At 42.6% G+C, this 27,484-nt stretch overlaps 1 protein-coding gene across 8 annotated transcripts in view; it reads right to left on the minus strand.

The window, feature by feature from the left end:
* MNAT1 (MNAT1 component of CDK activating kinase) overlaps positions 1 to 27,484 on the minus strand; it is a 115,545-nt gene that overhangs the window by 5,495 nt on the left and 82,566 nt on the right. Inside the window, exon 8 of one of the 8 annotated variants that reach the window (XM_042876997.1) lies at positions 8,871 to 8,996. The exons of the other annotated variants lie outside the window; for them this stretch is intronic. Coding sequence (XP_042732931.1) covers positions 8,975 to 8,996 — 22 coding nt within the window. The 3' untranslated portion in view covers positions 8,871 to 8,974. Of the gene's footprint in view, positions 1 to 8,870; positions 8,997 to 27,484 lie in introns of those variants that run through there. 8 annotated transcript variants of the gene reach the window in all.

Consider the following 27,484-nt stretch of genomic DNA (forward strand, 5'->3'; position numbering starts at 1 on the left):
TCCCACTGGTGTATTTGCAGATGCCTTACAGGAGGTATGCGTGCAGCACTGCGTATTTGGCACACAGATTTCACTTGTTTTTTTTTTTTTATCTGTGAGACATTTTAAGGAGGTGGAGAAAAGAAAAGTCACTGACAAGTTGTTTGACAAAGAAAAGATACTGTAATTCTATTCCACATAATAGATTTGCTGTTCATCTGATTATCTGCAGTATCCAGGAGAAAAAGCAATGGTGCAGACGTTAGATCTGGGATATTTTCCAGATTCATCATTTAAATAATAAATACTGCTTGCATGAAAGCAAGCAAAATACTGCTTGGGAAAACTGTGTAAAGCATGAGTAACGTAGTAGCATAGGCTGCATCCCTGACTCTTCCTGAGAAAGTACTCCCCTTAGATTTAGCACATCTCTAAGATAAGCTGTCAATGCACTATTCAGAGGGTTCTTTCAGAGACTGGTTTCTATCAGATGGAAGATGCACAAACTGGATTTTCTCTGGGCAGTTTTTTTTGTTGAGGGATGTGGGGCCTGGGTTCTACTGCAGAATCACAGAATTGTAGGGGTTGGAAGGGACCTCCAGAGATCATCGAGTCCAACCCCCCTGCCAAAGCAGGTTCCCTACACCAGGTAGCACAGGTAGGCATCCAGGCAGGTCTTGAACATCTCCAGAGAAGGAGACACCACCACCTCCCTGGGCAGCCTGTTCCAGTGCTCCAGTGCAGCCTCTGAGCAGATAGAAACCGAGCTCTTCACTCACCTTCATCTTGGCTTGAACCGGTTCTAGGACGTGATTTATGCAGCCAAAGCAGAATTTGTTGACAAAATAAACCAGGTTCATTGTTACTCTCTACTCATTACTAGGCCTGGGAAACTCATTCAGGAACTGGCCCCTGCTAAGTAGTAGCAAAGAGCAGTTTTGCTCTCCCTATCTCAGAGATTCATCTGAGGACGAAAACACAACCTGAAAGGCAGGTGGTCAAGAAAGCAGTCTGAATTGCAGTTCAACCATGCACAGACTCACGATAGGCCTGATCCCAAGCCCTCACAAGTCAAAAAGCCATCTTTCACCTATTTTAACAGACACTGCCACTACATTCAGATTTTATAAACAAACCAACAATCCCTGGTGCACAAACGTCCAGCCTGTACTCAGCCTGCTGCAATGTACAACCCAGCTGTAAGGCAACCTCTGACTCCGTGCAGGCCCAGCTCCATCCCTGCTGCAGGCCTTGCACCAGGCTTCCATCAGCTATTCTTCTCCTTGACCCCCCAGGACCACAAGGACCAAAGGGAGACATTTCTTGTAGAGCTGAATTAGGAAAATTGTTCACCAGGAAGGAGTAGGCCCTGAGCTGTCTCCAGGAACCAAGATGTCACTGGGTTGATCAATGCGGTGTGACAGTTTTAATTACTTCAATTGAAATGTGACCATGAAGACAATAAGATGGAGAATGAATTACTGTGGTGTGGGGTTTGCTACAAGCCCCAGTGAGCAGGCAGGCAGCCACCCGCTGCAAAAGCCAACAGCTTTCTGTTGTTGCTCAATGCCTCTGGATAGCACTGTTTACACGACTGCAGCCACCAGTGTGAATGTCTGAAAACTGCTAAGTGCAACAAGGTCCAAATACAACAGATCCCAAGGCAGACTTTTAAAAATGTATTTTTAACCAGTTATGTCACCTGTTAGTCTTGCAACAGGACAAGACCAAATGCAGCCTGTAGCACAAGGATACAAGGGGACAAGGAAAAGTCAGCCTAAATGCCACAATACAAATTTGGCTGCAGGGAAAAAAAAAAAATAAAATAAGGCCACAGACAACAGTGAGCTACCATAAATAAATACCAGGAAACCTCAGCAAGACTGCAATCCCATCTGCAGACAGCAGCTCCACCAGGGCAGGTTCAGCTCGGTAAGTTGGTCTGGTTGCTGATTAATAACACTGTTTGCCTAAGCTGGTTTTCTGAGAGAGCTGAAATTGCTTACCACAGTGTCAGATGAGTGCCAGGCCCAGCACTAAGAAAGGAACATGACAGTCATTGTCTTTTCCACGCCACAAGCTGGCTCAGCCCATCCACAGTGGCTATGCCCGAGAGACTGCTGCAGAGCTGTCACCTGCTCCTCGTGACTCCTCAGACTCATGCCAAAAAACCCAACCTACCAAATCAACAGAAGAAATCTAGGCCATGCAGAGATTCATTTGACTATCTTTCATCTGCTTTTTCTAAATGGCAATGTGCTACAAATGCTGTCCGTGTTTCTAGACATCAGTAGTTGCACATTAAGAGCAGGTGGTAAAAGAGTTCTTTAAAATTCAACAGGTCTGCCACAGCACATCTCAGCTAACACAAACAGCACAGGTAAGAAAGGCAAAGCCTTGGAAAGAACAGCCCTGAAGCAGCAGTCTGTGATAACAGCAGTTCTGATTCCAAAGGCTGAAATCCACACGGAGCTATTCCACCCTTTTTGCCTACACTTCTTTCCTCCCTCGGATCAAAGGGCAAACATTTCAGACCCCAAGTCCACACGTGCCCTGCTGCATCAGCCAGCCCTGCAGCACCCAGCAGCAGGTCCACAGAGCTCACTGCTCCTCCTCCTCATCAGGAAGCTGCTGCTGGGCCTATAAAAGGATCTCTGGAGTGTTTAACATAGGAACTAAGGCACTTTAATTTGATGTTTCACATAAACTGTTTCCTCTTTTAATGGTGAAGCACACATATAAACTGTAAGAGACATGCACTGACCTCTATCAGAGATTTTATTACAAATTACCTATGGCATTGTTGAGTACAACTGTGAACCTCATAGCAGAAACAGCTTTAGATTCCAAGATACAAAGTCAAAGAAGGCAGCCTCTTTCAGACATCATGACACAGATGCATGGCAGAGGGGAAGAGAACAGAATCAGGTTTTCCCACATCATTTTTGCTGAGCCCTTCCTCTTTCTGCGATGAAATCCAGACCCTCCAGATAACAAACATTTCCACTACAAAGCTAATAGTTGGTGAGGATGGAACAGAGGAAAGGCTATCTCAAAATTTCTGGTTGCTGCAGGTACTGCTGCTACAGCTGTTTTTAGAGACCTGCAGTCCCACTGCAGGGTCCTGGCCCAAAGGCAGCAGCTTCGGTGTCACTATTTCACGTGGAGAAAGACTGAGCCACCAAGTGCGATAGACATAAAGACTGTATGGAGACTTCAAGCACTTTGCCATGGCACATAACAGCCTTAAACAGTGCAGGCTGATCTAGTCTCACTTTCAAAGGAACCACAAATCCAATTACACCTGTGGACGGTATGTTAAAAATGTCAAGACACAATTAACCTCATATTCCACTGAGGAGTTACACGAGTCAGAGGTTTATGTTCAAGAATTCATATATGTAAATCCAGAGCGAGCTTCACGAAGCCATTCTGCACTTCATGTGAGCACAGAATGCACCACGGATGTCACCGTAATTACTCTGATAATAACCAAATGCCACATTTAATCAGGTTCCCTTACTGTGTGACTAGACAGCCTCACCTCAGACAAGGTATAACACTGTTTTACCCCTACAAAATGTAAATAGCAGTGCAAGCTAACGCACTCCTACCTTTGTGGTAAACTTGGGCACTTGAGCCTATGCAGGAAATCTTGAAAGTACTTTCAAAAGCTAAAGCACTGATAAAGGTCACTGCTGTTTGTTTTTTCTCCTAAATTAAAAACAACCAAAAAGCCTGAAGCACACAGAGTACCCCACAGCCATCATTTCCAAACTGAGAGAGAGGGACCACATTCCCAGCGCGATTAAGTCAGCATGGCTTACAGCCTTCTGTGCTGTCACAGGGCAAATCCAAGACAGTGATTATGCTGATGTTCTCCTCATGTTAGCACGCAATGTTTTAAAATAAAACTGGGAAATGGAAAGCAGAACCTGCAAACACGTTAAGCCTCTGCATGGAGGAAAACTAAAGGCTTCTCAGTTTTTGTGTGGAAGTGGCAGCCTGGTCTGGTGGTTGGAAACCCTGCACATCGCAGAGGGGCTGAAACTAGATGATCACTGTGGTCCGTTTCAACCCAGGCCATTCTATGATTCTTTAATGGCTCGGGGGCTTCCTTACACCCCCATCCCTCTCTGCATCACTCTCAGTCATCCATAATGGCTCCACAGACATTGGTCACAAACCCGCACTGAGGATGCTCCTCATTGCCCACCACACACCCTGGCACCACACACCGCTTCCAGCATCCAAACGCCATCCCCAAAACACACCCAACCTCCACCATTTGGATGATTCGTTTTCCCTTCCAACTGAACCCATTTCCGCTTAAATCCTTTCCCAAGCAACTGCCTGGATTAATCACCCCTGCATACCTAACAGGGAACAAATGGTTAATGTTTATTTCTAGAAAGGGTCATCTTGCTCACAGGAAGCCTTCCCTCAGCGTGAGCCACTTCCGCAGGCCGTGCCCTCGCAAGTGGAGCAGTGAGGAGGGCTCCGAGGGGCACCTGGTCCCCCATCTGTCATCCCCCCGAGGTCACTTGCCAGCTGTCTGTTCTCTCAACGCCCGGCCCCTCCACCACCACTCAGGCATTCTCCCTCGCTCAGGTTTCCAGGTCTGAACTTCCAGATCCAGTAAATCAATCAGCCAATGCAGAAACTCCTCCAACAACTGCAAGTAAGCAGTTTGACACCCTTGAGCAACCTCGCCGCGTAACAAGGACACTGCAGTCCCAGCTGGAATCCAGCAAAGCGCTCGCTCTGCATGGCTGGTATGGATTTCACCCTGGGACTGCTGAACTGCAGCTACATTTAGTCTATGACTAAGTCAGGCTCCGCTCATACTTGACCCTGGGAAGAATGTCATTGAACGTAGGGACTTTTCTCTCAGCTATAATTTCAGATTTTCCCATTTAAAGGCTAAAAGCACCGATAAGCCATCGCATCCATAACTGCAAAGTCACCTGCTTTAGCACACTGTGGAAATGTTTCGGCATGGCTCGATCTTTGGATTCTTCACTTCCCCTTGCCCTCAAAACCGTTCTTTCCTCCTGCAGGCTGTGCTTAGGACAAAGGGCACCAGAAGAACAAGCATATCTTTAACTGTTATCACTCTGAAGATGCTAACCATCGTTTTGAAGCCTGCTACCTGAGTCAGGGTTGTTTTCACAGACCTACCTTTCAGAGACAGAGTAAGTTTGGTCTAAAAGACATCACCTCACCACCCCTGTGACCAGGAGGACATTTCCCTGGGTTCAGCTCCTGGAATATAGCATCTCCAGTGCAGGCAAGAAGGGCGAACACAACTTTTATTCTGAAAGTCCTTTTTTTATATATACACATTCTTCTTCAAGGATCAAAACTCCCTGCTGTTCCTCACTTTCTGCCTTTTTCTCCAACTTCCTCACACCCCAGCACATACCATAAATCCCCCAGCGCACGGCCAGCAATCCATACTGATGAACCACATTTCTTTTTGAGCAGGAGACATGAAAGAGATTCCTAACAAGCCAGCCCCATGCAAATTATGCAGCTATGAAGCAAACTGGAACCCTCTGTGAGCAGAGCACTCAGCCACTATCACCTCCAGGAAGAGGACGGGACGTACCGCAACTTTTCCCCTCTGTTTTTGCTATCTTTTGTGGATGGACTTGAAGAATTAAAAAGCATCACTTTCTTCCCGTCAGCATAAAGGACTGCAAATGACACAGAAAATGCATTTATCCCTGCTGCAGGATTTGCAGACATCGCCTCTGGTGGGAAAAAAAAATAATCTGAACAAAGCAAAAAACGTGTACGATCTCAACCTTGAAAATGCTGTCTCCCCAGCTCAGCTGTTCTGTTTTCACTGTAATGCAGAATCCTCCATTCCAACAGAACACAACACATTTGCATTGTATGCCACTTCCAGTTTAAGATGACTCAGAAACAAAACAGTACAAGATGCACAAGAATTTCTAGAGGCTTTTCTAACCACCGATACTGATCAGATAAGTAAGCAGCCAAACCTAGCAATTATCTTGAATGAGTAACTACAAGCACAGAGCAAGCTAAAAAATAACCAAAGTTATTTTCTCTAGGCAGCATTTAAAAAACATATATGTCAAAAGCAAAAATTCTGTAGGTGGAATGACACCACTTCAAGAAGTTGAGACCGCTCAGGTCAAAACAAGGTGAAAAAGACAAAGGACAGCCTGCTTGGTATTGCAGCTGACAATGCTCAAATGCATGAGACTCCTTGTGTCTTTGTGTTCTGGGTGCAGCTGATCAGGTCAGCATTTCAAATTGATGGTGAGGATCAAGCTTACAGCTCCCAGCCATGCTGACATGAGCTCTCAGGAAGGCCTGGAAGAGTGGGAGGGAGAAAAGAGAGGGCAGGAGGAAAGAGTGAGGGCTTATCCTGCGAAACGTGGCTGGGCCAAGAGTTACAAGCATCTGCTTTAAGCCACGTGCACCCTTTTGGCTGAGCTCTCAAACAACCACCTGCAAAGAGACTGCTGAGCCCAGCAGGTTGAGGGAGGTGATTCTGCCCCTCTGCTCTGCTCTCATGAAACCCCACCTGGAGTACTGCGTCCAATTCTTCAGCCTCCAACACAAGGACACAAAATTGTTAGAGTGGGTCCAGAGGAGGGCCATGAAGATGATCAGAGGGCTGGAGCATCTCTCCTATAAGGACAGGCTGAGAGAGCTAGGGCTTTTCAGCCTGGAGAAGGCTCCAAGACCTTCTAGTGGCCTTAAGGGTACCTGAAGGGTACTATAGAAAAGCTGGGGAAGGACTTTTTATAAGGGCAGGTAGCAACAGAATGAGGGGAAATGGCTTTGAACTGGAAGAGGGTAGATTTAGACTAGATATTAGGAAGAAATTATTCACTGTGAGGGTAGTGATGCACTGGAACAGGCTGCCCAGTGAGGTTGTGGATGCCCCCTCCCTGGAGGCATTCAAGGCCAGGCTGGATGGGGCTGAGAGCAACCTGGGCTGGAGGGAGGCGTCCCTGCCCATAGCAGGAGTTGGAACTGGATGATTTTAAAGGTCCCTTCCAACCCAAACCATTTTATGATTCAGTCTCATGAAGCAGTCTCAGAGCAGGAGTGATACCACTCCTCCAACCCCAATTACAGGTCCAGGGGCATGAGAGGCATTGGGAAGCCTGACTGCCAGTGAACACTGAGGCAAATAACATGTTTGGTACCTCAGCCTTCCCCATGTCTACTAAGTCAGTTCTCAGTTCTCATTTATCAGAGGGGGTACGTTCTTGGCTTGCCTCTTCTGATCAATTTCTGTCAGTGCAGTGTAGGAGCTATTATTTTGGGGCTTGAGAACAAAACATTATTCATTCTCTTTTTCTATTTTTAAGTTTAATGTTTCTATTGTGAAATCTAGGTGTAATTCTCTAGATTTTATTGTCTGTCTCTATTGTGCCCTCGTGGAATTTCTAGAGGAGAAAAAAAACTGTGATGGTGGGAGATTTTCATTTTACTCTTCTAAAACAGACAGTGAGTTAAATGCCTACACAATGTCTGTTAAATTAATTTTTATACTCTGCTGCTAATTTCAGAAAGCTTAATACAACTTCTTGAACCAGCAGGAGTACAGACCTCAAAGCAGGAGAGCAGTGAGTTAGGCAGAACCCACCAGCTTTACCTGGGGAAGAGAAGCACTAGCAGAGCTGTTGCACATGAGCAACATTCAATGTTACTGAAATCCTCCACGGATTATTTGTACAGCAATCTGACTCACCTTGCAAACTGTATCCTCACTAAACATAAAGAAGTTGTGCACACTGATTGAATTGATTCTGAAACCCTCTGGTGAAGAAACTGCATCTTCGGGTGCTCGCAGGAGCGCTTTGCAATGGTGTGGGTGGGTGATCATTCATAAATAATGATATTTAATAAATTATCTGGTGATACCTTGCCGAGGAAAGAACTCACATTAACACTAGGTGGCAGAAGCCTCTGTCACATTACAGACACCTGCAAACAGATTCACTCACAGACTTAACACTACTCCTGGGCACACTTTCTGCACTTGAACTATGAATTGCATCTTTTTTAGTTAGGTGAAATTCAGTAAGTGACAGGCAATTCTGTTAAGATTGCATGCAAGTAGAAGAAAAATTCACAGTTTAAGAGACAGAAATGGTCACAAGGACAACACCACAATAAAAACATACACAGTTAGTTACTGTGAAAAATAACTTGAAACCAAGTGGATTATGACAGCAATCCCACTGCCCACAGCTGAAAAACCTACAGCCTACAAAAATCATTCAAACTGCCCAAGACTCCGTGCCAAGGAGGTCTCCTAAAAGTGGCAGCTGTTCATTAATGGGGAAACATTTTCAGGAGATACTTGTGTAATTACATATGATTTTCCACAGTTTAGCTAGTCTATTTTTATGTATTTGCCCTTTGAAAAATGCTCATGCTTCATTTTCGTCTGTTCCGGCCACTTTTTTATTATCTGCTCAAAGTTTCTTTCTCATCTACTCTAAATATGAAAACAAAACATTCAGTTTCTGGTTTAAAAGGCAAGTGAAAAATTATCAGCAACCACAACTCAAAGGCAGTAAACGAAGAAGAATTTACTGTGGGCTCTAGCAACCTGGATAGAAAAGAAAGCAAACATCAATGTGAGATGTGAGCAGGAAGCGCTGAACACAGAAAGAAAAAGTGAAAACCAGGCAAAGCCTAGGTGTTCAAAAACATAAAGACGTGGGGGAAATTACACTATTTCCTCTGACAGTAAGTATAAGAGTCGAGAGCAAAGATTTCTTCCAAATCACTGTGGCTCCACTGCTTTTACACTTGCCAACCAGTAACTTCCCAGATTTACAGTGCTCAAGGAGTGGGTTCTGCAGGAGTAGCTGGTGCCAATGAAGAGAGAGCTTGGTAGCACTGCAGTGGGTTATTTTGCACCTCCAGACACGGAGGCTCTTGGTGTTTAAATATAGTGTATTTTATCATTCACACTTGTCAGCAGTGGAAATTGTCATCTAAGCAGTAAAAAGATGCTGTTGAAAAAACAGGAAGGATTGGTTAGAAAGTAAAAATTACTTTGGCTGCGACAACTCATCTGACTGCTCATTTGGAAGGTAAAAGATCAAGCCACCCATTGGAATTTGCTGCCTGAAAGTCAGGAAAACCAGTAGTAGGTAGGAAAGCCTACCTGCCAAGGCTACAGCCACTGCCAGCAGATTATTAATGCATCTGACTGCATTCTTTAATGTTTCTTAAGAAGCAACTATGTTAACTGAAAAGGTGTGATGTGTCACCATCCCTTCTATTCTCTCCTCTTCATCTTCTTTCCTATATTAAAACCGCAGCTACCAAAGAAAACAATCATGTTTCACCTCATCTTTTCCCAGCTTTTCTGAAGTTCAGTTCCTGCTTGATAGCAATATATACAGTCTAAGTACTATCTGTGACAAGCTGTTTGACAACCCTAAGTTGCACATCTATTTTCCTCCCAGTGCTTTGGAGTTGGTAGGGCTTAGATGGGAAATGGAGGCCAATTAAAATAAACACAGACAATATCAATGAATTCTTCAGAAACACACAAGACAAGCAAAATGAAACACTACTGGCTCTTGCCCACAATTAGGGTTCAGCACATCTCGCACATCGAACGCCCTGGCTGAGATCCAGAAAGACACTTAAGCACATGTCTTATTTTAAGCATGTGAGCAGTGCCATTGATTTTTCACTTATGCCAGTAAGAATATTCAATGCGCTTAAAGTTAAGCACATTGTTAAGTGCCTTCCTGGATCGAGGCCAGGCTATTTAGCCCTTGCAAGAGTTAGACTACAGAATATTTACCATTATTTTAACTTCTCAAGACTTTCTTTGAGATAAAGTTTTACGGCGCATGGAAATACTTCATTCATTGAGTATCACGCAAGCAAGGACTGTTTGAAGGCACCTTCAGGGAACGAGTACTCTCCTTTCCACATCTTTTGAAGTAGTAACTGGAAGCATAATCAAAACGTGCAGGCAGATACACCGAGGAAGGGAATTAGTTCTGAAAAGGAATTCAGTGCTCTATGTTGCTTGTCTTGGAAAACAAAATTTGCCCCATAGTTTGAAGCTGAAATTTTAATTTTCAGTGAAAACTGACCAAGTAATCAGCTAATATCTTATTTCAATACCAATTCCTGTACAGCAACTTTGAAGAACACACCAATTGTTGACTGACATTAATTATCACAATAAGCTTGCATTCAATTCCATTTTTCCTTCTTCCTTTCACATCAAGTCAAATAAAAAAAACTGAAGGAAAGACCTGTTAGTGCTTCATCAAGGTGATCTCACCACATCAGAGCACTTTGCAGAGATCAAAGGCACAACCAACACCACAGCTTTTTGCTACAAAGCAGCAAACACCATTCACTTAGCAATAAACAAGCCAACTGCATAAATACCTGCTTGCACGATAAAATCCAAGTTCACTTTTTGATTCTGGCAACATTCAAACCCGGTAGGGAAAGTATGAAACTGATTGTGGTATATGAACAAAAAGCCAATTTAAAGCTGTGCTATCTCTCTAAAACCTCAGGTTGACTCAGCTGTTATCACTCACCATTCCTCCCCAGTGCAACTCCTCTGGTTTCTCACCAGCAAGGCCACACCTGATGGTGACTAACATCCACAGCACCACTTCAGAAACGTGGCGGTGAACTTCCACGGACAATCACTGAGGCCTCTGCAAAAAGGAACTAAGAACGCAATGCTGACAGACACTTTCAGGTAGATTCTGGTTTAGAAGGCTTTGATATGACTGAAATACTCTCTTCTCTATAAGGAGAGATATTTTACATACCTCAACGCTGAGGTTTGGTGAAATGCTGTAATTATTTCACACAGAGGGCAGAGGAGGTGGACAGAAAGGCCATAGAGGAGCAGTGAGGCTGCAAGGCACGCCAGCCTGTCCAGGGCAGGATCAGCCAGGGCAGTCAGTTCCTAGAAGATCTCTAGGAGGAGGGAGGCTTCACCATCTCTTTCAGTAATCTGTTCCAGTGTTTGATCTCCTTCGTAGTAAAAAAATTTCTTTCCCCTTCCTGTCCCTCTTGCACTGGGGAAACACACTGGACTGGTTTAATTAGTTCCCATTTTGTATTTGATGTAGGTTAAATGAGAGTGCTATGTTAATGGGGACATGAACTAACTCTACTTCTAAACAGGTATCTGCTGGCTTTTATCACTTTTGAAGAAGGAAAAACAGACTCCCTTCACTTTCACTTGAGATAACAGCAACAAGAAAGCTGCATTCGAGATCTAGGATTATAGCCAGTTTATTACTGGAAGTAAATATTGGATGTGTGTAGTGTTAGTTTTTGCTGCCACAACTAGAAAAATTATTCTTGAATTTATACCTTAGATAGAACACTGCTTAGCTAAAGTGAAAGCATATTCCAAGAAGTGTGAAAAAACAAACTTACCATGACTTCAAATCTACATTACTTATACTGCGGAGTTTGTTTTCATAGAAGTACATTTAGTGGCAGTATAAAGTTTCTCAAGAAATGTTTTTAGAGATAATGAATGCCTGATGTCCAAAAAGAGCGTGGCATGAAGTTTCATCACCAACTTGTGTAAACTAACCTCAAATTTAACCAAATGCAACTGTGATCAATACTGTGTCAATCTGAAAATATCTGTGTTTTTGTTTTTAAGGCAGCAAAAGCAGCTGCAAGAACGAGGAAACGCCGGAATCCTCAAACTGAATGGAGTTCCACTGAAAGGACTGGAACAGTTACAGTGACAGGGAAAAGCCAGAAGAATGGAATGTTTTGATAGCGCTGCCACATTTAGCAAGAAGAGAGTCAAGTGCAAGAGAAAGAAGGAGCTAATCAGAGCACTTTGTTATTTACGTGTGTTATTTTATTTCCTCCTTTTAAAGATGGCAACCTCTACCTCTAGAGAGCCTGCAGCACGGAATGTTCCTCCACACAGCTTTTAATCGCTGCGCGGTGTCGGGTACCATGGGCTTGTATTGAATGTTCCTGGGCATGTTTGTAAAGCAAAAACTAGCCAAAATAAATAACCAAACAAAACAACCTCAAAGTGTAATAATAATAATCAGATCTCCCGTCAATCTCTGAGAAACATCACCCTGCAGCTCTAGTAATGCAGCCGCTTTCGGTCCCGATGACTTAAAGGACTCCTGCAGCAGCAGACAGAAAGCTCGCAGAGCACACAGTCACATATCTCCCTAGCCTGTGAAAACCTGAATTCCTACAACAATTTTATCTTTGTTCTGCGGCAGCATGCAGCCACCTGTAGTACTCAGTGGAGAGACGGAATGCAGTCTGGTCACCCAATCTGACAACACGAGCTATGATATATCAGAGAGACACAGACCCTTCTTAGAGTTCTGCAGATATCCTGCTGGATGTGCTGCGTGTTTGTACATAAATGTAAGCGTGCATAAACATGCATGAGCAAATGCTGCCTATCACCAGTATCTGTCATGCATCACAATAGCAGAAGGAGGATACAGAATAAGAAGTCATTTAGATGAATCCCTTTTTGTTGTCATCACCATTTCTTGGCAGTATCACTTATCACGAGTTGCAGTGGAAAAACTTGCCTCTGGTTTCCTCTCCAAAAAATGAATTGTGGGAAGAAAAGGTGTCAGCGTGGGGAGAAAAGAGTGATATTCCTCAAACAAGAACCCCTACCATGGCAGCCCTGCTAACTCCTCCTCCACTGTCAGAAAATTTCTGCAAAAGAATCCCATGCTGCTGGAACAGAAAAATTGCAAAGCTTCAGGTATGACACAGACTGGTAGTGCAGGGATTAAAGAGCAAAATAAGACCTTTGACATCCAAATACTAAAATCTTATAACGTGACAAATCCGTAGACACTGAAGAGGTTTAAATCATAGCAATATGAAGTCAAAGAGAAGGACAACAACTAAAACCCAACTGAATACAAAATCTAGGACTTCACTGCCTCACAGAACATCCTGTAATTTTGTCTTCACACCTCAGGCAGAAAATCACAGGGCCACAGCAAGGCAGTGGATATATGAGGACTGAGAACCCCAAAACAAAGATGAATTGAGGTGGTTGATTTTATTATTTTATCCCTAAATCCTAAACAATAGTAATTTTTTAATAAGCATATTAAAAGCACTACTGGTAAAGGACCATATATGCCAGTGTTGTACTTTAGGCACGTTTCTCCTTCCACCTCTGAAAGGGCGTCCAGTATTTGACATAACTGGGAGGAAGAATTTTCTCCCCTGGCTAAGTCAATTACCTCTGCTGTATTTGTACAGTCTGTCAGAGCTGAATCTGCTATCTTTTTGGGTCTGACACAAACTTCTACACCTACTTGACAGATCAAACAGGTTTTAAAGAAATTACTGTGCTTTGAAGGGGAGTTCCTGCCTACATTAACTCAAAAAGCTGCAAGACAAGAGGTGAGCGATTACTAAATTAGTAAGATACATTCGCCTGAAATATTGAAATACAGCACATCTTTGTACTTGAGCTCATTTTAACTTATTAATGCAATTTGCCATTTCATTATGAAGATCCTTTAGCCTTCGAGCATTATCATAAACGTATGTGAAGTCTAATAAAGTAATTTGAAGTAATTTCCCCACTTTGTGCTCTTGGAGTGCTTAATTTCTCGTATCATTGAGATACAAAACCTCATTACTGAGGAGAAAATAAAGAAACTGTCTGGCTTACAGCTTTAACACAGTCACAAACAGGCGTACTTATACTTATATATGCAAATATGCACACTGGATGTTACAACCAAGTTTGTTTTTAAGACTACACAAAAACATTAGTGCCTTATGCAACATCATACAACACAATGTCATTAAATTACAGATCATGCCAAACTTCGGCACTATTAGACCAGCTGACAGATCACATCACGTTCTGTTGTCACTGCAATTCTTGCTCAGACTTACTTTCCATTAGCCCCAGTTAATGTCTGTGTTTGTCACATATCAATGGATAGACCTCCTAATTAATCCACCTCTGTGGATCCCCACATCTCAGCTCTGAAGCCACTGAGCAGAACAGAAGGAAAATGGTCACTTGGATTTATTCTGCAGCAAAAAGTGGTATTCTGTCCACCAAAACCACTCTGGCACTTTGATGAGAAAAAGGGTTGAATACAATCACTTTACTAGCAGAAGGAAGGTAGTCATTTCCAGCAGGTTGGTCAAGCCAGCATAGTCCATCACATCTGACAGCTTGCTAACATGATTTAAGGAAAGAGAGGCACAGGACCATACTGGTTTCTCCCATCAGCAGGACAAGCTAAGGAGGTTTTCAAAGGCTTAAGTAACAGTTTGGCGCACAAATCCACTATAGGCTAATGTGAAGTTGGCTCTCAATCCCATTAGTGATGAAGAATTTCTCATACTACATCACTTCTGCTAGCTGGAGCCATGGAGAAGGAAAACATACAGCAAACGCAGAGCTGGCTCTTCCAGACCACCTCTGGTATTCCAACACACTCTGGCCATGCCTGTGCTCCAAGCTGCTCTGGAAGCTGTCTCAAACACAGCCCCCACACTTTACCACGACTGCAGTTCTAGACAATTTCTCTGTAACTCTTCAGAGGGATTAAATCTGTTTCTATGCAAATTCCTCACTTAAAAAAATAACAATAACCGCTCTACGGTGTTTTCCTCAAGGAAAAAAAAAAAAAGATATACTAAGATTTCAATAGAAATGCTGTGAGTCATCTTCCTGACAACGTAATCTTTTCACGTTGGAGTTATTGTCCTTTAACTCCACCAGAGTAAAAAGCTCCGGCTCCGTTTAACGCACCGCTCCCGAATATGTTCCACACTGACCTACGTGTTTGTTTAGCCAACACAGCTCTCCAATTTCTTGCCCCCAAGATCTAACGCACCTCTCAGTGACTCACCTCAACAAAAAGGAAAGATCAAGCTCACCTTTAGGTTTCTAACAAAAACACGTCGGCTTTTCTTTAAAGCACCACATTCAAAATCATTTCGTAGGTGCTACACCAAAATAGATTTAAGCACAGCTTGCACCAGTAGATCACAAAAAATAAGTGTGAATGGGGATTCATCCTCTGATGAGGTATTTTCCCTGCAGGGATCTTGTTTTATCTCAGTGATACTCAACAGCTTTCATCTACTATTTGAAAGAAAATACAAAATTCACTGCTTGTAAAATGTGCAGCTGTCACAAAATCTGAGGGCGCTGAGAAAATAGATGAATTTTTCAGACTAGTCCATAGCACTTCCTAACACTGGCTTCTTCCAACCAAAGACAGGTTAATAGCAAAGGTCATGCAGCTAGGAGTAACAAACACAGGGCACACAAGACACAGCTGCACGTAAATGAATTAATACTGGAAACAACAGAGATAACAGTGGCCAACTTACAAAACCTGAGCTCCAGTTATCCTAGGAGGTGGGTACATACATAGTGCCAAGCATTGGAATGGAAAGAGAGAGATTTACATAAGGTCTGAAGCCAAAATCCAAAAGTATTTGGTGCTCAGTTACCTTTGAAGATGTTGGCCTACCTGATTTAACAAAAGCTACACAGGAATCTGTGACAGGAACGGATCTGATCCCTCTCCCAGCATGGCCATCTACCTCTGCCTTTGCTGCTCCACAAGCACTTCCCAAACAGCACGCTCAGCCCATGCACCAACACATCCCTTTATACTAACACCACGTCTCCAACACCTTTCATACTCTGGTCTCTTTACCCTTAGCTAGTATGTTTTTCAAATCAAGCCAAAGCCTCAAGTTCATTAAAACCAGCAAGACAGACTCCTCATTCAATTAGCTGCCCCAGAAAATGTAACCTTTGTCTATTCAGTGCTCAAACTGTTCTTCTGTATGAAGTTCTACAGTAAGCGTTAGCTTCTCTCTTCTGGGGCAAGACACCTATCTTAATCTGTGGCTGCTAAAACACTTAATGCATTGACATGCCTACAGAAACACCTAATAATGCAACAGCAGTAATGGCAATATTATTTTGGATATGTAAAATGATATACACACATACATACACGCACCTACACACATTTCTATATATAAAGTAATACCAGCAGGAATTACAGCTTTTCTCGGTGCACAGAGCACGCTTCCAAGGCAGTTATTCTTGATGCCCTGAGGTCAACTCTCTTCTTGTGGGAAATCAACAGTGTCACTGCTGTTTTGTCAGCACTTTGCCAGGAAGTGGAGGCATTTGGGGAGCTCTCCTTGTCCCTCTGCTCCCCCTACCATGTGGTAGCTGCTCCACTGGTAGCATCCAAACCTTTGGCCAGAGGAAAAGCAAAACTTCTGGTAACAACTCATTAATAGAAAAGGCAATCAGTGAATTTAGATGCACACTGTAAGAAAGTAGAAATGAAAGAAGGTGATGGGAATTCAGGAGTACATGTTTATTTAGATTTTCCTGTCACTCCAAATTACTGTTTTTCCTATTACTCCAAAAAGTTTGCTAAATTTAGCATGTCTCCTGAACCATTTTTGTTTAGCGTGTTGGGTTTGGGGTTGGTTTTTTTTTTTTTTTTTTTTGCTTTGTTCTGCTGTGGTTTTTTTAAACATCAAAAGTATTTCAGAACCTCTCCTTTATTTGTATTTCTTGCTTTACATATTGTTTTTGCTTTCTTAAGGAAATTGGCAGCAAAAAAAGCTCTTCTAAAACCAAGTCACAAACATTTAGCAGTGTTGCCATTTCAAACACCAGACTCAGCTGAAACTGCTGTGTGGCAAGGCTGTGCTGTTTCAGCTGCTGGAGCCCTCAGAAAGGGCAAAAAATGCTGAATAAAAACAAAATATAAGTCATGAATCAACAAAATTCTGGGGTTTGTTGCAACTAACCATCCTTCAAAGCCAAGTGCAAATACAGTATGCACTACTCTTTGAAAATACCAGTAGCCTGTGTTACCACCTCCACTCAGTCATTCCAGCTTATGTGGTTTCCTCTAGTGTAATTAGCACTCCCTGTGCCTAACACTGATATTCTAGAGCAAGTTTTGCAATTTTGCAGATAATGAGCCAAAACACCAGTGGGAAAGTCAAAGGACAGCCCGTAAGGAGCCTAGGCATACAACTACCCTAGATTTTAGTGAAGATTCAACCTTGGTAACCTTCTCAAGCTTACAAAGAGCAACACAGTGGTGGAATCAGCTCTCCTGAGGCTTGGTGCAGAGCCTCTGGTGTCACTGCCACTCCTAAGCAGGGCTGCTGGGCACATTCTGACATCTGAAACAAACTGCAGTGCTCCATCACCATTTCCACTGACACAAGAGGTGCACAAGTGTGTAAGGAAAGCATGAAACGGTACCTACATCTCCGCAAATTGAGCTTCACTCACAAATTACTTTTCTAAGGGGATAAAAATAGTATTAAAAGATACTGATTTACTTAAGAGGGGCAGATTCTGATCTAAAAGTCTCAGCCTCCAAAACCTGCTACCACAGTACGGGCGGGCAGCTGATCTCAGCAGGTAGCTCCAGTCAATTTTTCAACAGTTCTGCCTTGAAATGTGGGACGGTCAACCAGCAGCAACAGCTCCCAGGAAAACCCCACTCCTAGTAACCTGGCCAAACTCTTACCCCAATAAACAGACATGTTGTAAAGGAGTCATTTTGACGACTGCTTTACTCAAAAGTTGAAAGATCAAGGCGGCTCCTACAGGACTCCTCTAGGCAGAGTACCCTCTCATTCACAGTAGAGCTGAAAGCAAACTCTTGTATTTCATTTTCACCTTCTCCACAACACTTAGTGAGTTTGCATCTCTTCTGTTAGGGAAAAAAAAAAAAAAAAAAGGCAGAATGCACCTAGAACATGGAATAAGAACAAATAACAGCACAATTTTCTTTCCTTGTTTCAGATTGTTCACAGACTCGGTATCTGTAGGGCTTTTCATTCCAAAATTAACTGTGCACTGGAGGGCCTGGAACAGCACAGCCTTTCCGCTTCCAAGTTTTGAGATGGCCTCAGAGTGCAGCTCTGCTCTCTCATTTTTGGAATAATTTTTGACAATTAACAGAATCGATGACCACAGAGCAATGAAGTCTGCCCAATCGATCAAGGCCTAAATGTGAAAAGAGGAGGAGGAGAGAGGGAAGCTTCTAACGACAGGAAGGGGAGAAGAAGCGTAGATTTATTTTGGCCTTATTCATGAGCATTTCCTCATGACTTCTGGAAGACTACCAGGAAATAAAGATAGCAGCCAGCAGTCACCTCTGAATCTTTTTTTAAGGGAGAACTAAAATGCAGTGGTAGCAAAAAGAGGAAATGCAAACATTTTATTCAAGACAGATGCTACCCCAGCGCGCAAAGCTGGCGTAAAACCAACGTAGAGAGGCTCTCTGGGAAATTCTCAGTAAATACTAAAAACATGAATATGCTAAAATCCACATTTTTTCCAAAGCTGATAGAAAAATTATAACGTAGACTGACACTCCTAATAATAAAGAGATAAGATTCCCAAGAGTGGATAAACTATCTCTTATCTTGAATCCCAATCAATGTCAATAGACAGCAGAAAAAAGTCACTGTTCCAGAGCCAGGACCACAGCACCTCTTCTGCCCTTCCAGAAAGGCTCACCTGTCATGCTGAAATGAGAAAGCAGAGGTGCCTGGAGTCATGCCTAAGGGGCTAAAGCCACCAATACCCAAGACATAGGACTGTCTCTTTACACCATTTCTCACCAAATGGCTTACATGGCGGGGCTTCTGAGTCCATCTGGCCTAACTCCTGCTCTAGCAGCACCACCCAGAGCAGGGTACACAGATCCATGTCTGGGCAGCTTTAGAATCAGATCCCCAAGAAGGACTCCTCCTGACTCCTCAGCACAGGTACTTGCCTTGCTATCAGCCAACATCTCTCCCTACTATGAGCATTTCCCAGTCCCCTACTCAGAAGGGACACCTTGCCCCTCTGGAGAAGTCCAGAGAGGCTTTGGATGCCCTGTCCCTGGAGGTGATCAAGGCCAGGTTGGATGGGGCCCTGAGCAGCCTGGTCTAGTAATTAGATCTCGAGGTTGGCAGCCTTGCTTGTAGCAGGGGGGTTGGAGCTTCATGATCCTTGAGATCCTTTCCAACTGGGGCCATTCTATGATTTTCTGAATGGAAAGTTACTGCCCCTTCTTCCTAGCACATCCTTAGCACATCTCTCTGCAGCACAGCTCCAGAGCTATCTTGCCAGTAGCTGCACTTGGGAGGCTGAAGAGGTATCAGCAGGCAAAGAGCAAGGGATTAGCCATCTATCCCTGCCTATCTGACACCATAATGTGCTGCCAATAGCCACAGCCATGCTGTGATTTAAGACTGAAGCTATTCAGGACTGTCACCAACAGCAGCCTGACCTGGCTGCCCTTTAGGTAGCTGACAAATCCCAGTTAGCTGTCCTACGCCTCTCAAATAGCTGCGTATTGTCAGCAACTAACTGCAAGGGTAGAGAGAAGGGAAAACTGACTACTTGAAAGCCAACAGAAGGCAGTCCTTGTGCTGTGTGCTACGCACAAGACTGAGAGCCAGACAACAACCACCACCTGGTACCTGGAAGGCATTTAAAGCACAGGGAACGTGCTCACCTGGCTTAGAGGAAACACTGCTGTTCCATCAGGACTCTGAATTCCCAGTAAAAAAGCTGCACTGACAAATCTGTACAGATGGGTTGCTACAAAGAATGTCTAAAATGGGCTTTTTTGTAACAGAAATATTTAAGATACAGAACAACACAATCCCTTCCAATGCAAAAGTAACCAAGCATGTAGCGTGCACATTATGTCAGCTTCAATAATAAATCTAACCTGCTGATATTTTCAACACCATACTTGGTTCTCACACAGTTTTGAATTACTCCAATGCTATTTCTAAACAAATTCTTTCAGTAAAGAGAATATCAATATATCAAAACTATTTAAAACAAGCGAGGTTCCTCTTCTGCAAAGCAATCATTCAAAGTACTGAAAAAGTTTCCAAGGCACCCTCCACGTCCAAATGACAAATATCAGCTGGATTTAAAACAAACAAACTGAAAAACCCAAATGAGCAGAGTTTTACTCGAGGAAAAACATTAAATATTTTCAAGAAGAGGGACTGAAAAACTCATTCTTAAAGAAAAAACAAGTACGCACACCTGCTGTTCTATCAATCTAAGCAGGAAACAATTTCACTGCTGCATCATAAGTAGAAGAAAAGTGCTTATTAAAACATTAATCACAGTCCATTATATTCTGACTCCATGCCAGAAGTTCCCATTACATCACTGAAATATCTATTAACCAAAACCTGATTCTGACAAGTTACAGAAGTGTAGTGTTTAGGATTTAGTAATGTAAAAGTCAGTTTTAAAAGAACAGTTACACAATTGATTTTGCAGTGGCAAGCACGTATAATTAATTGTTTTTTGTGACATTTATTACTGCAATGGAGTTGATTTAACTGGTGTTTCTACTGTAAAATTATTCAAAAATTATTTCAAACTTCATCTACTTTTATTAAACACATTTATTGTGAAAGTATTAAATACCTGGGACTGGCTAAACAATTTTAAAATGTGCTGGATACACCGGTACATGTAAAACTGTATTGTCTCGTGTAAATATGGGCCTTGTTTAGAACTGCGTCTCACAGGAAATTATGCCAAATGAAAACCATCTCCCCTTCTCCTCTCTCACTGGAAAGGATTTATGTTTCTACATTTAATACCAGTTAGGTTAAGAAATGAAAATACGGTGGTGTTACCTTCATGCCTGAGCAATAGTTCATCTGTGAAGGATGATTATGTTCAAACCGCTGTTTCATTATTAGAAACATGGCCTAACTTGAACGCCTCAGTTTTGAAGGATGAGAAGTGAACAACTCAGCTCCTTCTGGAAGCCTGACACTGCACGGTTTGTTTACCTAGAACAGATCTCAGCTTACTATGACCAACGCTTCAAAAAACAAGATGATGAAAATCAGCTCCTAAATGTGTATATATAAACTCCAGCCAACCAACTTAATTGCAGGTACTTTCCTCAACCCACTGTAAGCAGCCTCACACACACACAAAGCCGCAGAGCACGACCCTAACCCTAGAGAGAAGAAGAAAAGGCTCCTTTTCAAAAATGCTGAGTTAACAAGCACTTCTGTAGCTGTATGTTAAGTACCACCAGTCCTCAGAAGATTGCTGTATGCTCAGGGCTCAAGGCAAACCCTCCCTGGCCGTGTTATGGATTCTACCGGTCAAGGCAAATCACTGCAACCACTGCATGAGCCGACTTCAGCATCGCCAGTGAGATTTCTGGGTAACACAGCACACGAGTGGGTGCGAGGTGACTGAGTAACATTTCATCCATGGAACACAGAGGCTGATTTGATCAGATCCTGTGATTTGGAATAAAAGCAGTAGATGTTTATAAGTAACTAATATTTTGAGTTCCCACTGATTATACCCCATGCTGGTATACTGGCATTTAAGAGATTCTGAATTCAAAGCACCTCATGTTCTCGGTGTCTACAATGAATCAAGGGTCAAAGCTAAGAACAACTGTGAATTTTTTGGTTGGCTGCTGGTTTTTCAAAGCTTTGGGTTCCTCTTCTGCCCCTTGCCCCAACATACAAGTCTCCAGATACAAAATACATCTGAGCTAATAAACTTTTACCTGTCCTTGGACAGCTTCCAATTCCAAAAATCCAAAGAGCTTCAGTTTTCCTCTCCTTTCTTTTTAAGAAGTGCCATACGAACCACGACTCACGCAGCCTGACTTCCAACAGTTTGCTCCCATGGGAGTTTGCAAGCTCTGACTGAAGCTGCTCATCAGCAAGCAGGACATATATGGGGTGTCTCATTCCCATGCAATTTCCTACATGTCCAGTAAGTTCTAAACTCACCATGCAGCCTTTTTGTCATCAGATGCACTTTTAGGGTCACCCCCAAGATCCAACACCTCTTCATGCAGCAGCCTGGGGCCTTGAAATTTCTGCTGTTGCGCTGACTGAAATCAGTGAACAGATGCAAAAACTGCTGCAATGGAGATAAAAACTAAGACTCTCCAGTTTGTAAGACCTGCATTTAATTTTTCTTCAAAAGAAACCAGAAAAAAATGAAGAATATCGGGTGTGAAATCAGATATATGCACAGAATCAACTTAATGAGTGAGATTACTGACTTTGGCTAGTGGTATATTCCTCTGGGAAGAGACTCCTCAATCCAACTTCTTTGCACCCTTCAGATAAACTTTAAACTTTGTTGACACCTCTTGTCAAGAATAATGCTGGAACAAAGCTATCTGTAGTGAGGGTAAAGAAGAATCATGAGCAACAGCTTGAAATGCTGCTTGAATCTTAAAGCATCTCCCTTGTGTTTCTCTCTGCCATTTCAGGAAACTTGTAATTAATCATTTTTTTTAGCCATTTGACACTTGAGTAAATATTTTCGTTTGGAGTACTGTGTTACAACTATCTTCGTTAGCATCAGAGGCAAGAAAATACATTATTTCTGGCATTATTTTCCTCTTTTGGGGGTCTGTTTTTCTGCCTCTCTTAGTCTTGGTAATTTTCATTATATACTACCCATCCTTGTTGAAACAGCAGCATTGAAGGGTCTAGGAAGACTCACTCTCTGCTTTTCAGACATCCTTCTTGCATTTTTACTACTCAATGGATTTTTGTAAATACCTTAGAGGGCAAATTCAAAACAGGATGCTCCTCACCTTTGTGCTTCAACTGCATTTGAGACTAAATAAGTAATTTAGAAGATTAGTCTATTCAAACAGGCCACTCAGAAAGCCATAGCATGTTTGCTGAGGATCCCCCAGAACAACTCCTTGCCGTGACATCCCTCTGTCAGAGTGCAAAGCAAGAGTGATTCTCAGATGCTGATCAAGCAGGGTGGTTCTTCCCTCATTCTTCAGCATGCTATCGAGCCTTGCCCTCCCATACTCTCCATCCATCATCCAAATGACTTTGCTCTTCTTGCTCCTTTATCACTAAGGCATTCCTTTTGCAATTCATCACTGGTCTTCAAGAAACTGTGGTTCTGTCCTGGAAAGAGCTACAAAAGCTGAGGGCATTGAGGCTCTCCTGTTGCAGGAAAGATCACCATGTCTTGCCTACAGAAAACATATTATTTTTCTTGTGGTAACTTGCAGTCCTCAATTCATCTGGCTTAGAGGAAGTACTCAAAAAAGCAACACAATGGAGTGCAGGAGAAACAAGGAAGGAGAAACAAAGTGTAGATAAGCACTGAGCACAAAAAATACTGACCTCAAACCTACAACAGTTTCAGAGATGCAGTGAAAAAATTAAAAATAACTTCCACAAAAAATATATTTTTCTAAGCAGATGGAGAACAAGTAAGGAGTGAAGTCTGTGGACATGAAGTCACCGGAGAACCACATATAGAAAGTGATAACAATGTAGGGGTGAAGGGAAGGATGAAAGCAGCAAAGGCTTTCATATAAGAGCTAGTACAGATCACAGACCATGTAAGAGAGTGGTAATAAAAGTGCTTTGATTTGGTGAAGCACAAAAGAGTGCATAAAACAGTGCATTTGGCCCACACAGCTGCAGGATGCCTCCTGTCACATTGCAATCCATCATCAGACGGCTTTGCCTGACGGTGTTTCAGCTGCCTACTTAGCACTATTGCCTCTACACCTGCAGAGAAGGTTCAGGGTTTGCCTCCTACCAATTAGCAGCAATAAAAGCAATGCTACCATCCTGATTTTTGAAGCAATTTTAAATATTTACTAGGTTACCGTAGTACAGTTTGCCAGACAGTTAGCTCTTCATTCCATATGTTAAGGCTCTGATTTATTTTTTTTTTTATATTACATGTATTTTAATAAACAGCACGGTTTAGTGTTCTGCAAGCCCACACTACAAAAAGACTATTCTGGAATAAATGGTATAATTACATTTCCTACAGCGACCTTGTAATCTCTCGAGTATTTATTCTAGACTAAACAGCCTTACTCAGCTGCCCTGTGTCTGATTGTCGATGAAAGAAGCTTGTTTGACAACTGCTTCGAGCAGAAACATATTTTTTCCATGATTGCATGAAAAAAAGTAAAAAAACATTACCAGACCAGTATTCTGAGCACAGAGACTCGTGTTAGATCGATGAGTTAATATTGAAGCCACACGCCAACAAAAACAATTACCATGGACATTCTGCTGTCATGGCCAGCTTTTGAGGTTATTTAGTGGTACGTATACAACTACGGCCAACTTTAAATGTGAGAAACAACACGGTGTATGTATGCTTCCTTCTTTGTTTCTTTATATATTTTCCATATTCTCTGCTTTTATAACCCTCCCGAGACATTTTACAGTTACAGAGCCCACACTATACCCACAGGTGGGCGGGCAGGAAGTACAACTCTGTTTCATAAGCAGTCCACTTCTAATATATTCAATAGCTAATGACCTTGACAGAAGAGCTCCATGCAAAACACCATATACTACAGGGTGTCGTTTGAAATGTTCATAGACATTTTTGCCAGAAAGCTGATTTCTTAAACAGTAAGATTTCAGACTTACCATAGGCTGTGCTCCTTTCCTCAATTTCCATTTGGGTGGAGAAAAATTGGTGCTAATCTACCTCCCGTATATTGAATATGCATCATTACAGGACCTTACTGCAAAAATCTGCAGTATGCTAAGCCAATGTAAGGTAGCTTCCACATCAAACCAAATAGATAGTGTACACATAAGTCCATGGTCTTGTATAACAAACAATTTACTTTTAAAGGCTGTGTGTAAAAGGAATGGTGTCAGTAAAACCATAATCACTTTTTACCTGCCAATTCTCATTCATTAAGTGTCTGACTCAAAGTACCTCAAAGCCAACAGAAACCTTCCTGTTGACTTCAGAAAACAGAGCATGAGGCCCTGCATCAAGAGGCACCGGGAAACTCAGACCATGAGCTTTGAGAGCCAGGAGAGCTCCTGTAAGAACAAGTGCAGTGCTCCCAGTGCCCCCAAAGCAAGACAAGCTCCTCTCTTTCGATGCTGACTACTAAGCTTAATGAGAAACTGTCCTGTACCAAGAAGCAGAATGAACTCAGTGTTCAAAATCAATGGGTCAAGACTGATCAAATAAGCCCTTAGTTTTTGGCTTTCCAAGAAATATCTGCATACTCCAATCACAAAGCAAGCAGATGTGAAAATTCACCTGTTACAACTTTTAACACTCAGTGGTCCTGTCACCCATTCAAAATCAATTCCCAGTTATTTTCCTGTCTTGAATGCACTGCAGAAACTGACCAGCTTGAGAACAGTTTGGAGAGCACCCTCACTATTGCCTCATTTAAAAAAAAAATACACCATTGTGATTGACAGTAAAGAAGCTAAACTAGTCATCTCCAGATTAAGTGCCAGAACTCTACATGTGTTTCAAATTACACTGCAACACTGTACAACAAAGAAATATGCAGAAATTTTCCACTTGGAATGAAGGCTAAAAATTAAATGCTAACAAAGTTGTAACAGATATGAAATCCAGCCTACTCATCTTCACTCAAGACTTAAAATGACCGAGATGCTGCACACTAAGGAAAAAAGGAATGGGTCAATCCAGTTGCCCATTATAAAAAGCACAGTGGGCTAAAACATATTCATTCTATGTACAAAACTCCCCCAAACTCTGACTTTCCTTCAGAACTTACCCTCAATTCTTAAAAGGACATTTTGATTCACTTTAACATCTAAATTAACTACTAAGGTATGTTAATAGCTTCACCAGTGTCTGCCACTGACCTTTGTTTTTGCATCACACACCATTTTACTTTAAGCAGAGCAGGCTTGGTTTCTTTACAAGATCTGCACAAAAATTCCCTGTTAAGGCTGAGGATTTTGAAGTTGAGTGCTAACAGGAATCATAATTAATCATATCTGTAAACTGCCTCTATACTGTGAGCATCGTGTCAATAGGACTGTGCTGTGCTAGAGTGAGAGCTACTTTGGATTACAAGAGACTGGTTTTAAACTTTGAGACACCGAATTCTTCATCCAAAATGTTGATTGCAGAAGCAGGTTTTTAATGTACAGTTATTTTGCATGTAGCTCGTGCATGGCACTCCCACAGCTGTAACTACTTGGTGAGACTGCTGTGCTGCGGCTCCTGCTAACCCCATGGACCATCCAAAGAATGAATTCACATTTTTCAGGACCTTAAACAAACCATCATTTTTATCCTTGCATTATTATTATTCTTCAAAATCAAAACTACACAACAAGCATATTTAAATCAACAAAGCTCTTCACATGTGAAAGGGAGCCAACTTCCATCCCCCTCTTCTTTCACTCTTTCACTACTTGGCATGACAGATTGTTTTATTTTTCATTTCTTCTGTTTGGCAGTAAGAAAAATTCTATCTATTCCAGATCTCTAACCGCACAGACAAATTCAGTGTGCTCAGCTAAAACATTAGCAAAAAAGAAAAAAGAAAAAGGAAAGGAAAAATAAAGGAGACAGATCCTTTTGCCTCCTCTTAGGATACCCAGAGGTAAAGCAATGGCATCAAGTGCCCTAGCATTTGGGCACTCTTGCTCTGTCAGCCACACGACCTCCATTCCCAGATTGATCGCCTTGCATGACTTAGGCAGTTCAACAGATTTGGACTGATTTGAGCCACAAGATGATATTCCCCACTTCAGACAAATGACACCAACCCAGACGGTTCTCAAAAACAAATGATGTGGCCCGTGAATGCACTGCTCCTAGCGTGGCATCCCAAGTTAACTTCCAAAAACAAAATCGACAGAAGCTCATTTGGAACAGGAAGAAATGGAGAAATGTTGGCTCCCAAATATGATATTGAAACAGAAGCATTGAACGAGCATACTTTCAAAGGAAACAAAACTAATCTCTGAAACTACACTAGGTAAAGAAGGAGGAACAACAGTAAAATCTCAGAAGGGTGAGATGACAGTGGCCAATGTGGTATTTTCTTTAAACAAGAAAATTCAGAATTGCCAAAAGATACACAAAACTCATTTTGGCACTGGAACGTCGCACAGAGAGCAAATCTCAAGGCAGGTGCCAGTTGTGTCAGTATCTCAGCACCTGATACCAAGCTGCCCTTTGCTGATGGCTCCTTCAAGCCTCTGGTTGCCTGAAGGTGCACTGTGCCAAAGGCTCGCTGGATGGACCCAGACTGGAGCAGCGGGTCTGAAAAATTAACAAGTTTCCCATTGAACTGGGAAGCCCAGAACTGGAAACTGTTCTCCGGCTGCGATGCTATGATTGCGTGGCTTCACCAGGGCAGAGTAGTAGAGGAAGGGAACCTCCCTTGACCTGCTGGCTATGCTCTTTTCAATGCACCCCAGGCTACCACTGGCCTTCTTGGTCACAGGGGCACACTGCGGGCTTATGGCCAACCTGCTCACCACCAGGGCACCAAGGTCCTTCTAAACAAGTCAGCCCCTAACGTGCCTGTAGGCATTCCTCCGCAACTACACCAGGACCCTACACCTGTCTTTGTCAACCTTAGTGGCCCTGCACGTGGCAGGGGGTTGGAGATTCATGACCCTT

Source organism: Lagopus leucura, unplaced genomic scaffold (assembly GCF_019238085.1).
Source record: "Lagopus leucura isolate 7727_CA_CO unplaced genomic scaffold, USGS_WTPT01 Super-Scaffold_1, whole genome shotgun sequence".
Classification (NCBI taxonomy): Eukaryota; Metazoa; Chordata; class Aves; order Galliformes; family Phasianidae; genus Lagopus; species Lagopus leucura.